Here is a 13165-nt window from a genome sequence, read left to right as displayed (position 1 = left end):
GGTGGCCGTACGATACGTGACAATTCGTAACTCTTTAGATTTAGAGAACGATCCGATAAACTCCGCGCACTTCGCCTTCCTTCAACAGTGGCCGTACGATACCCGGCAATTCGTAACTCTTTAGATTTAGAGAGCGATCCGATAAACTTCGCGCGCTTCGCCTTCCTTCAACGGTGGCCGTGCGATACCCGGCAATTCGTAACTCTTTAGATTTAGAGAAAGACCCGATAAACTTCGCGCGCTTCGCCTTCCTTCAACGGTGGGCGCATGATACCTAGCAATCCATAACCCTTTAAATTTAGAGAACTATCCGATAATCTTCGCGTGCTTCGGTTTCTCCTACTCATGTTATTGCTTCACAAGACCTTGGTTTTCACCATTTCAGTAGGTTTGAATTGCCCACATCTCACAAAACCCCTCAACATTTCCATTTCCACACCCCCATTTCCCTTGTTTCCCATGTTCCCATTATGGCTCCCCCTACAAAAAAATCACCCCCAATCTCTCAATAATTAGCGAGCAGCACACGCCGCATACCCCCCGCCTCTTCAAAAGCCACGGCCGGCCACCGTCTCTCGCTCATTGTCTTTCAGTGTACGCCCACAACGAACCGAACGCAAACACCCAGAGCGCACGGAGCACGAGGCTGCGCTAGCTGGCTGCCTCGCGCGAGCACGACATGGCCGACGCGAACGGATCCTCCTCGCCGTCGCCGCAGCACTCCTCCGGCGGCGAGGTCGTGACCGGCGACTTCGTGGCGGTGCCGGGGGCCGGCCCGCACGCGTCGTTCCAGGCGCTGCTCGCGTCCGTGGGCGGCCACGGCGTGCACGGCGACGTGGCGAACGTCCTGGCGCAGCGCCAGTACCAGGAGTTCGAGCAGCTGTTCGGGCCGCCCGGCCCGCTGATCCAGGCGCCGCCGCAGCCAATGCCCCTCCAGGTCCAGGCCCCCTCGCCGACCCCGCCGCCGCCGCACTGCGCCCAGTCCAACCTGCTGATGCCCGCCGGTCAGTATCTTGTCTTTTCTTTCTTTTCTGCATCGTCTTCGTACGTCCTTGCGCCGTCGTCGCCGTCGCCGGCGCGATCGTTTTCTCCGCGATCTGTCCCTTCCCATCCCAGGGCTTTCTTCCTGGCCACTCGCTTAGGGTTTTGACGCGCCCGGATCCGCGCGCTGTGTCCCTGCTGCGCGCGCCGCCATGGGCGTGCGCGAGATCCGTATGTCGTTCTAGGTTTTCTGTTCTTCACCAGGACTGCAATCTTGGCCGCTCTCCGGCCGGGAGGAGCAGATCACTGAGGAAGATTGCAGCAGGAAGCGAGATTCTGCACAATCTACTTGCTAGATCAGGCAGGACTTTCCATTTGTAGCGTGTTAAATCACGCATTTCATCTTGTTAATTAGGGCATACCTGCTAGCTAGTTCTTCCTTTCCTTTTCTTTTCCCTTGCGTTTTTTGTTGTTTAGTGTACTGTGGCCTTGATTAATGCTGTTTTTTCTTTGCTAATAATTTTCAGGGACGCACAACTACCAGCACTGGCAGCCGCCCGCCCCCCAGCTCGGCGTCGCCGCGGCGCCACGGCAGGCCCCGATGGGAGCAGGGGTTTTTGGGGACTGGACCATGTACAACGTCAACAGCACGATCCTGTCTGTCGCGTGCGGTAGCAACAGTGGCAACAACAATGGCTACCATCAGAGCTCCAGGCTCTGCTCCGCCACTGCATGGCCCAACAACTTCATGCCGCCGCCGCCGAGCTCTTACAGTGTTTACCCTCATGGCATACAGCAGCAGCAGCAGCAGCAGCAGGGTCACCAACAAGCCATCACCTACAATGCCAACAATAATCATCAGCAAGGTAATTCAGGTATACATATATTTAATTACATGTGTCTGTGCAGTTTTTTCTCAATTTCTGTTTAAGATTCAGGTATCCATGCTGTGTGGATCTGTTTTGTAAATTCTACGAATCTGATAACATCGGGTTCAATCTCTTTGATTGATTATATGCAAGGGTTATATATAGTTGAATTTATTTGGTATTCAAGTTTTTGTACTGTTTAGTTTAGCATTGTGCTGAATCCAGCAACTTTGTAAGGGCTTTCTTTATGATGGTATAGATTGCGAAGCAAACACATTTTCTAAAATTTATTTGTTTTGCAGACTATCTAAATTGCATTCATGCTACTATTGCACATTGATTCATTCTGTACATCGATCTCGTGCTGCAGGCTTTGTATCCAACTTCAGTGTGGATCCACCATTACTACCCGCTCAATGCTTTCAACCAATATCTCCGGTGCCAAACAATCACTCTCCTCCACAATTATTCGAGGAGTCCAGATACGCCAAAAGGGCCAAGAGGCGCACCCAGAAGAGGAAGAATTCAGAGGTAACAACAACAGCTAGCTAGGAAACATGCAAATCATTTATATATGCTTATATAAGTTTAATTAGCATGAGCTAGCACACACCTGATCGATGCATGCTTGTGAGATTAATTTCCAGGACCCGCCTGAGGTGGGAAGTGAAAACAGTGGTGGACTAGATCACACCATGATGCTAGATGGGAATCACAACTTCAGTAACCTGGGCCGGCAAATTTTCACTACTGTAAGTAACATGCATGATGCTTTGATGCATATATGCTTTCTAGCTAGGTCCTATTTACTTCACTATATATGCATGCTCTTCTTTGCTGTACATGATTTTTTTCATTATGTTAACTAGACAAGCTATATATATATATATTCTGCATTGATTGCTTTATACTCCAATAGATTAATAATACTTAGAAAATTATTCCATCAATTTACCACTAATTGGTTCCAATTTAGACTCTAGCTTGTTGTGCAAACAACTGGAACCTGATGTTCCTACGATCGAGTTGTAAGTTATGACAAGTAGCAAAACATGCTGCTGTTGTAATTTATTGTATTGTATTAAAATGAAGAAGGTGCCAAAGCAATTTTCAAGCATCCAAAGCTGAACCACACATAAGATCATCAGGTTGCTGCAGTTCGAAGTGGATGCATTCCCACTGAACTAACTTGAATTTGATCCTGCAAAACTATTTACAGAGGTTCAACTGTAAAGACTACCATATGGTTGTGTGGAAGGAGTTGACCAACAGTGATGTTGGAAATATTGGAAGAATTGTACTGCCAAAGGTACGTACGTAGCTAGCTAGCTGCCCACTATACATATATTACTCTAATTAATCAACATGCATAAAAGTTACTATCTGTTTGCTGCTTCGCAATCTCACTATATATATATATATATATATATATATATATATATATATATATATATATATATATATATACTGAATTTTGCAGAGGGATGCCGAGGCTAACCTTCCAGCTTTGCTTGAAAGGGATGGCCTGATACTCAAGATGGAGGACATGAGGCTTCCTGTTACATGGAACTTTAAGTTCAGGTAATCACTAGTTCAGAGCAATATATATTATTTTCTCTGCGACTACTCCGTAAATCATAGTCTCGCAGCGTTGGAGAGTGAATATCTGCCTCATTTCACTAGTTCAACTGTATGTATGTATAACTATATATCACACTGATGATGGGAGATACTTCCCAGGTACTGGCCTAACAACAAGAGCAGAATGTATGTCTTGGAAAGTACTGGTATGTATGTCTTAACACTGACTGAGTCAACTAAACACTACAAACGTTTGTAAGTATGTACATGTGTTTTCTGATGAATTGCATTGTCTTAATCTCAGGAGAATTTTCAAAGCACCATAATCTAGCGACACAAGACACCTTCATCATCTACAAAAGCCTCGAGTCCGGCAAATTTGTACGTGAAAACTCTACTCTACCCCACTTTCTCTTGTCCTCAGTAATAAATAGTCCACCCGGCTTCCCATCTGCAAACTAATTAAACTCGCCAGCTCTCTCGATACTACTCCCTCCGTCCCATAATATAAGAACGTTTTTTACACCACTAGTATATTGGCCCAATAATATCAACTTCTCATTCTGCAAGTCACTCAATCTCATGATATTAGTATGACTTATGCCAATATTCTTTTTGTCATCTCTTTATCAGATTGTCCGTGGGGAGAAGGTGACTGGGCAGTGCGCTACCTTAATCTGTCCGGAATGCAAGGAGCAAGGCCGCATCAACAACAGACAATGCGGGTTCACCAGAAACCTGCACGCCAGGAAAAGAAGATCGATGCCTGCCGTCTTCACCTCAGCACCATCACAATGATGCATGTGGTGCATGTTGACTTGTTACACAACACCTACCTAGAAGCAATCACAAAATCAAGGAACAGCCAGAAGCATCGTCGAGAGAGTCGTATCACCCTAAATTATCATCGTTGACATGTTGTACCATTGGAACTGAATTTCAGACAGAAGTACCCTAGGCCTTAGCAGCTAGCTAGCTGGTGAATAGCTCTGGCCCCATCGATCGAAGAAAAACATCTTTCCGGTTTTTAGACAACTTAAGTTTGCCGCTTTACCATGTACCTGGTGTTCTGTTATGTATCTAGCTGTAAGAAAAATAATCTGTGCTGTAGTGTTGTACTTCATTCTGGATGATTCCCATATATATATAATATCGCCTCACCATTTGTAGCATGTCTTGATGTTTGGCTCTGAATCTGCTGAATTTGTCAACAGAACTAATGAGGGAGGCGATCCTTTTTGCAGCAGACTTGTGATGGTAAACAAGCAAGCAAGACCAGTTGTGACTTGTGAGAGAATGCGACAATGCTCTCACGCGGCATCAAAGTATGTCTCATCAAGGCAGATAGCTAAGAGCATCATCCTTTGACTCCTCAAAATTCTCTGGTTTGAGGAGTTAACCCACAAAATCCTGCACAAGGGTATCTTTCTTAAGCACCCAGCTGACGGACTATATAAACCGCTGATAATCCTGCAGCCATGGAGTCCATTGAGCAGGCAGAAGGACTCATTGCTCCTTGATCGTCTCATCTCCAGCTTGCGCAAAGACAGGGGCTCTTCGATCTATCGGGTGCAATAATCCAGCTAGCTGTGGGCGTTGGATTGCTGCGGTTCAATGCGGGTTGCCTCTCTGGAGGGTCGTCTACCTATTATCTCAGGCGTGCTTTTGAGCTTTGGAGCTGTGCTCCTTTTACCCTTTGGCTTGTATCGAACACTTTTTTTAAGTTCAGTTGTACTTGTACTCTTGGCTTGTATGGGCTTCAGTTTAAAGCCGGGCAGCAGCCTCCTTTCAAAAAGATAGTTGCGGCCTTGCGGATGCGGAGTAGCTGAATAAAGGAAGGTCCAGGCCGGTGTTATATCGAATCGATTTACAGCCTTTATATATCTTAATAAAAATAGCCTCAGATTCACTGCAGTTCAAATCATTTTTCACCGCTCGATTTTATCTCCATCCCGATAAAAATAGCCTTCGGTTCACTGCAGTTCAAATCATTTTTCACCACTTGATTTTATCTGTCGTTGCATATAGGAGCGCTGTGCGATAACAGTCTTCCATTGCTTGGAAAATATATGGGGAGACAATAGAAACAGCAGTGCAAAATTAGACCATGTACAGAGCAGTATTGGGGAGGTTGCGTCTAAATGACCAAGCCGTGGGAATAGCAGGAGTGATTGGAACAAGACGGTGGAATGGTCATTGACCAATGGCTGGCATGTAAACAGCGCGCAAAAACATAAACAACAATCAGCACACCTACTAGTACCCTACCCACGAGTATTAGCACCATAATTAACACTATTGTGATCAATAAAAGAACTGTAGGAAAAGCAACTAACAACAAATGCCAGGGCAGGCCACCAAAGAGGTGTTCCAGTTTTAAAACAAGCCGCTCTCTTGCGTATATATATTGATTTGACTCTATTTATTCTTAGGAAAACATGTGCTGCTGCCAATTTCTCAAAAGAAAAAAACACACAAAGGCGATAAAATAATCCTCTTGCCAGTCATGGTTGAACTTTGAACAAAAATAAGTATACATGTAAGTGAATAGCTTTAGGACAAACCACAGTAGCATCCACATCTACCGCCGCTTGGGATTGTTGGGATTGTTGCATTCACTACAGGGCTCCAGGACCTGGAATCCAACACCCGAGGGAACTCTCCCTGCAATGTATGTGTTTGCAACCTCAACAGCTCTCTGAGCCTCCGCTATATTACTCTCGGTCATCATTGGGCAGCATATACCCATCTTTTTTGAGGAGGTGTGCTTTCTAGTGATACCACACTTCGTACTATAGCGAGGCCCAGGGGTTGTGTCTAGTGTGAGGCAGTCAAGCCGGGGACTGCTCTCAAGGAGATAGATCACAAACTGAGCGAGCTTCTTTGATGAACAAAAGCCTGTGATCGTCACCTGTCTGAGGTGATCATGCCGGCACTGTGGCTGCCACCTCTCATAATTAGCATTATCGCCTCTAACAACAGAATCATCAGGTCTCAAGGTATCCTGACCTACCTGGATATAGATATATAGGATCAATCGACATCAATACCATTGTTCTTTGATATCCTTTTGTAACATCATTTATAGACTAAGAGATATGACTTACATGTAGGGTGAAAGAATCCAAGGCCGGAGAAGCATCGAGAAAAGAAACCAGTGACAGGACATCAAACCTGATGAAGCAGCCTTGCAATGATCTTAGGATGTCAATTTCCAACTTCGTGAGGTAGGGGAACTTGGAGGGCATCATTGGAATATCGACATTCTGAAGAACAGAGGGTCCGGAGATCAATCAGGCGGCCTCGTGTTCGTCCAATATGCATGTGTTATATACAAAAGAACTGTTGATCCTATATAACTTCTCTAGCAACCGATGTGTAAACCATGTTAGACTAACACAAATCACACGTGAAAATAGTTCTTTTGAAATTTACTAGTTTCTTATTGGAACGTGTATACTTATGTTGAATATTGTGGTGAAAGAAAACTATAAAAACATGTAATCGTGCATCTCTTAAATAAATGTTAATTAATAATAAATCAAATCTATTGAATGACACATAATTTATAAGCCCGTATATCTTGTACAATTCGATTTAATTTTATTATTATTTTCAGGAAACATGCACAACTCGATGATAAGCACCATGCTATTTCTTTGAGTGAAGAATATTAGAACAGCACGTAAAACACAAACTCTTTAAGCATGAGCACCTTCTCAACAGTACAAAGTGATACCAAGAATTAAAGAATGGATCACGACAATTATGCCCACAACTATTGGATGAAGAATAATGAAATTGAATTTGAGACTTTAGATTGCTCTTATGGAATTCCCGCAAAAAAAAAAGATTGCTCATATGGAAAATATCATATCATACCTTATGCTTTTCATATTGGTACAAGAGTAAAAACCAACACATACCTCCCAAAGAGAGATCAAGGATAGGCTCTTGACATCTGGCGCGATGTATGAAAGCTTTGCACGAGCATAAGACAGCAAGTGGGATGGATCTACCAAATGCACATCCTGAAGTTGCGAAGGATCCGCAACTGAGATTTCTACTAGGGCCCCAATAAAGTGCAAAGTGGAGAGATTGGGAGCATTGATCTCTACCGCCTGCAACCTCCCACACCAGCTAACTTTGAGGACATTGAGTTTCTGCAGCGTACATGGTATCTTCAAGCATATTATCTTACTGCAATTGATGATATCAATCTGCCCCAAACTTTAAGATTTGGAGAGCAAGTGCCCTAATCCCTCATCAGTAATGTTGGCTCGATACAAACATAATGTTTCCAATCTACTCAAGCAGCCAAGTGTTGTTGTCGGATGAAAAGCACAAGCGTGGAGTTCAAGAGACCTAATTGAACTTCCAGCCGCCTCATTAGACAAAACCGAACATGGGAAGATGTACTCTTTCTTCATGGATCTACACAACACAAGCTTAAGTTCTTTGATCCCCGGACGAACAGCAGTTATTTGGAGCCATCTATCCAGGTACGACGCGTCGATATTTTTGCAAGGGTAGAGCTCAAGATCAAGTCTGGATATCTCCATCCCATGGCGGGAGTGGTTCCTAAGAATTTTGTCAAGTATGTTGATAAGAATTTTTGTGTTCCTAAGAAAGATATCTGCATCGTCCTTATATTTCTTGCCAGTCAACCCAAGTGTTTCCATGCTGAGAGTGAGGTTGGTATAGCATCTCCAGGAACGCAGAAATCCACGACACACGCAGGCAGCACGAGCAGCATCTCGCACTGGCAAGAGGGAATGTATATGATGTATGATGTCCTACAGAACCAAGGTTGAAAATTTCGACGGTTAGACCACAGATAGTAATAAACACGTGCTGACTTGATTTGTTGTTAATTTGAATAAAACAAGCACCCGCACACATATATGTTTGTTTTATAATAGGAGCTTTATTGACTTAATCATTGCATTGAGGGGAGGTCCTGCATAGCAAGACGCACACAATGCCAACGAAACAAAGTAAAGTTCAGAAACACAACCACACAAAGCCAACGAAACAAAGTAAATTTATTTGCAATTTTGATGATGAGGGTGCATCAACTGGGTTAAATCTATGTAACTGTGTTTCGTGGCAGATCTACGGCGAGCCTTGAAGATTTCCTTGGTAAGCATGCATATATGCTTGCAAGATACTACATGTCAGGACATTGAGGAATTTGCACAGTGCAAACCAGTTTATTGATGAGAAGATGTAAAAAAAAAAATCATAATTGGGCTTATCTTTGTATATGTTGAATTCACATCTAAAGTCATAATAAGATCGAATGCATACCGTGCTAGATATTTTACTTGTAATTAACTACAAACACTTGATTACCGGCCAGGAATTAATTAATGCATATGTTACATACCACGGGGAGTTTGTCAAACACAGGTTCACGTCGCCGGCAGGCTGATCCACCATCTGCAATGAGACTTGACCAATTAGAACAGAATTAAACTGCTCCGAGGAGAGAGATGCGGTCGGGCCGGGGAGCAGTTATGTACGTACGTGCGCACGGAGGTGTAAAGAGCTCCCGCAGCCACTGCTTCGTGGTGCACGCGGCGGCATGGATCCCCATGGATCGATCGGGAGAGGGAAGGCCCGCTTCGGCGAGGTATGTAGACGGCGGCGGAGTCGTCCCTTGCTTTAAGATCGCTCTCGTGTTGCCATGTTTTTTTTCACCTATAGCTCTCGTACGTGTTGTTGTCAGTTGGGATATCTATAAACCTTTTTTTTCTTGGTCCATCATAACGTCTGCAGGAAAACCCCTCATCGTTTTTAGAATCAACCTGCAGTACGTCTAGCTAAATTGTTTTGGAGCTTTTTTTAGGCAAATAGTTTTTTTAGCTTAATATGGCTTGTTTGTTTGGGCTTTTACTTATGCTTTTGCTGCTTTTAGCCCCCTAAAAGCAGAAACTCAAACAAACAACTTAATTTCTCGGCTTGGGCTTCGGAGAAGTTGGTCTCCGAAATGCACCGCGGGCAAGAAGCTCGTCCACACCAGCTTCCGGCAAGCTCCACCAGTTTCTCATCCTCCCGCAAAAGCGTGCCCTATACTTCTCTGTTATTACATAAAAAATGCCATCCATACTCTCCCATCTCGCATCCCCCAACTAGGGTTCAGGGTCCAGACACCCTTCTTATCCCTCGCCGAAGGGGGCCTTCCCCCTCGTCCAGGATTGAGCATGCTTAATGGATTGAGTTCGGTTCGTGAGGACTAGATTGGTTTCGCATCTTCAAGTTGTGTACAAAATTTGCACAAAAATAGCCATAGCAAGTCGTTTGAATCTAGTGAACATGTTCATGCATTTATCCATAGTTCATGTACCGTAATTTGCACAAAAAGCAGGGTGACACCCTGCTCTCGGCCCACTCACATTAGGCGACTATAGCCGAGACTGAGATAGTGAGAATGGAGACTCTGCAACGGAACTCTTAGAAATCTCTCTATCACCGATGTGGTCCCTCCTCTCCCCAGCTGGATGGTCAAAATGGCTAGAAAACCCCAAGTCGGCAAAATACGTACAGAAAACAAGGCACTTATCCTAGAAAATCTGGCGGAACATGTTCATGTACCGTAATTTGCACAAAATATAGCCATAGCAAGTCGTTTGAATCTAGTGAACATGTTCATGCATTTATCCATAGCAAGTCTTTTGAATCTTCACTAGATAGTAAACGGGTTTGGTAAACCCAGTGGAAAATGCTCTTATCCCGTAACAAACATCCAAGATAATGTTCTCTCTATCTACGAAAGCATTTTGAATGTTAACTTAACACTATGGTGCTGCATGCCTAACGTTGTGGGCAGCTCAATTGTTAGTATGTTACTGTCCAATCGAGGCCAAGAAATTTATTTTGGTCACTCCGACTTTGGTCGCCAGCTTGACAGCGGATGGATGTACTGTACTGGGCTGAGCAACCCTTCCTCTGCTCGCTGCGTCTCTCCGCTACGCCTCTTAGTGTATGTAGTGTGAGATTCACCGCCTCCCTGTAAGTCTACTTCCCCTATCAATGAAATGATATGCATCCAATGCGTATTCGCGGAAAAAAAGGAAAAAAATGCTTGACAGCGGATGGATGTATGAATCAAAAACCTCGGAGTTGGTGGCGTACGGAATCCGTATGGCCTCATTTATCATATCTTCACAAGTCGTACTAATTGCCCCATCCTTAGTTACTCCCTCTGTTAACTAATACAAGACCTTTTATACACAACAACAAATCAAGCCATTTAGTTTTCCCCAAACCCTAAAACCTCTGGCGGCGCTGGAGACGATTAGGGTTTGACGTGGATCCAACTCTGCCCAACGACTCGTCGCCGGTGCAAGCGGGATAGAAGGGCGGCAAGTTCTCCGGGCTCATGGCTGCTCCCAGCGCCGTGGGCTCGGGGGAGCGGAGCGATCCCCAGGCGGGCTGTGCCGCCAGGAGGAAACTTGAGGAGGCCCTTGGGAAGCTTGACATATCCAAGGAACAGGATACTCCTCTGATCCTTGACGATCGCGTCGAGGGAAGGCCGGAGAAGTGGCTGAAGGAAATATGCCCTAGAGGCAATAATAAAGTTATTATTTATTTCCTTATATCATGATAAATGTTTATTATTCATGCTAGAATTGTATTAACCGGAAACATAATACATGTGTGAATACATAGACAAACAGAGTGTCACTAGTATGCCTCTATTTGACTAGCTCGTTGATCAAAGATGGTTATGTTTCCTAACCATAGACATGAGTTGTCATTTGATTAACGGGATCACATCATTAGGAGAATGATGTGATTGCCTTGATCCATTCCGTTAGCATAGCACTTGATCATTTAGTTTGTTGCTATTGCTTTCTTCATGACTTATACATGTTCCTATGACTATGAGATTATGCAACTCCCGTTTACCGGGGGAACACTTTGTGTGCCACCAAACGTCACACCGTAACTGGGTGATTATAAAGGTGCTCTACAGGTGTCTCCAAAGGTACTTGTTGGGTTGGCGTATTTCGAGATTAGGATTTGTCACTCCGATTGTCGGAGAGGTATCTCTGGGCCCACTCAGTAATACACATCACTATAAGCCTTGCAAGCATTGCAACTAATGAGTTAGTTGCGGGATGATGTATTACGGAACGAGTAAAGAGACTTGCCGGTAACGAGATTGAACTAGGTATTGAGATACCAACGATCGAATCTCGGGCAAGTAACATACCGATGACAAAGGGAACAACGTATGTTGTTATGCGGTCTGACCGATAAAGATCTTCGTAGAATATGTAGGAGCCAATATGGGCATCCAGGTCCCGCTATTGGTTATTGACAAGAGAGGTGTGTCATGTCTACATAGTTCTCGAACCCGTAGGGTCCGCACGCTTAACGTTCGTTGACGATATAGTACTATGAGTTATGTATGTTGGTGACCGAATGTTGTTCGGAGTTTTGGATGAGATCACAGATATGACGAGGAACTCCGGAATGGTCCGGAAGTAAAGATTGATATGTGGATAGTAGTGTTTGATCTCTGGAAGGGTTCCGGAATTCACTAGAAGGGGTTCCGGATGTTTCCCGAAATGTTTGGGCACGAGAACACTTTATCTGGGCCAAAAGGGAAAGCCCACGAGGCTTTTGGAAAGTGCAAAAGGAAGTTTTGCGGAGACGAGAGGCTAGACGCCAGGAACCCTGGCGTCTAGGGGGTAGACGCCGGGAACCCTGGCGTCTAGCCCTGGAGTCCGAGAAGGACTCTTGCCTTCCGGGTGAAACCGACTTTGAGGAGGCTTTTACTCCAAGTTTCGACCCCAGGGCTCAACATATAAATAGAGGGGTAGGGCTAGCACCAAAGACACATCAAGAAACATCAAGCCGTGTGCCGGCAACCCCGTCCCCTCTAGTTTATCCCCCGTCATAGTTTTCGTAGTGCTTAGACGAAGCTCTGCGGAGATTGTTCTTCACCAACACCGTTACCACGCCGTCGTGCTGCCGGAACTCATCTACTACTTGGCCCCTCTTGCTGGATCAAGAAGGCGAGGACGTCACCGAGCCGAACGTGTGCAGAACTCGGAGGTGCCGTGCTTTCGGTACTTGGATTGGTCGGACGTGAAGACGTACGACTACATCAACCGCGTTGATATAACGCTTCCGCGAACGGTCTACGAGGGTACGTAGACAACACTCTCCCCTCTCGTTGCTATGCATCACCATGATCTTGCGTGTGCGTAGGAATTTTTTTGAAATTACTACGTTCCCCAACAGTGGCTCTTGGTCGGGATCGTGCTCCACCAGAACTATATTCACATCCAGACAATCACTAATGCGCTCCGGCCGGCATGGGGCAATCCGCGCGGTCTGAAGTTCAGATCAGCGGGAGTAAATGTGTTTGTAGCAGAATTCGAGAATCAGAGGGACAGCGATCGGGTGTGGGGCGGCTACCATGGCATATCAGCAAAAACGTTGTGGTGTTGGCTGAGTTTGACGAGTGCATGCGGCCTGACGAGGTCCAGTTTGATCGCCTGCAGATTTGGGCTAGGGTTATGGATCTACCCTATAACCTAAGGGATGAGGCGTGGTGGATGCTGATTGCTAAGCAGATGGATAAGAACGCCCAGTTTGTCAAGTTTGATCACAATGGCGGTTACCTGAGAGCAAGGATATCAATTGAGGTAGACAAGCCTTTGAGAAGGTGGATTTTGATCGACTCTGTCAGGAGGAAGAAGATGGATGTGTACGAC

At 45.1% G+C, this 13165-nt stretch overlaps 1 protein-coding gene across 2 annotated transcripts; it reads left to right on the top strand.

Moving 5' to 3' along the window:
- Positions 1-1576: 1576 nt before the first annotated feature.
- LOC119352380 (putative B3 domain-containing protein Os04g0676650) lies at positions 1577-4600 on the top strand. 2 transcript variants are annotated; one of them, XM_037619039.1, is made up of 8 exons: positions 1577-1847; positions 2221-2381; positions 2498-2602; positions 3070-3159; positions 3331-3431; positions 3591-3637; positions 3736-3812; positions 4065-4600. In XM_037619039.1, exons 1-8 carry the CDS (start codon positions 1583-1585, stop codon positions 4227-4229), a joined length of 1011 nt encoding a protein of 336 aa, XP_037474936.1. In that variant the 5' UTR covers positions 1577-1582; the 3' UTR covers positions 4230-4600. The 2 variants fall into 2 exon arrangements, with proteins under 2 accessions (XP_037474936.1, XP_037474935.1); XM_037619038.1 differs by having other exon boundaries at positions 1577-1856.
- Positions 4601-13165: the final 8565 nt, after the last annotated feature.

The sequence above is a fragment of the Triticum dicoccoides genome, chromosome 2A (genome assembly GCF_002162155.2).
Source record: "Triticum dicoccoides isolate Atlit2015 ecotype Zavitan chromosome 2A, WEW_v2.0, whole genome shotgun sequence".
NCBI lineage: Eukaryota > Viridiplantae > Streptophyta > Magnoliopsida > Poales > Poaceae > Triticum > Triticum dicoccoides.
Note: the sequence above shows the minus strand (reverse complement) of the source record. Positions and strands in the feature narration are given on the sequence as shown.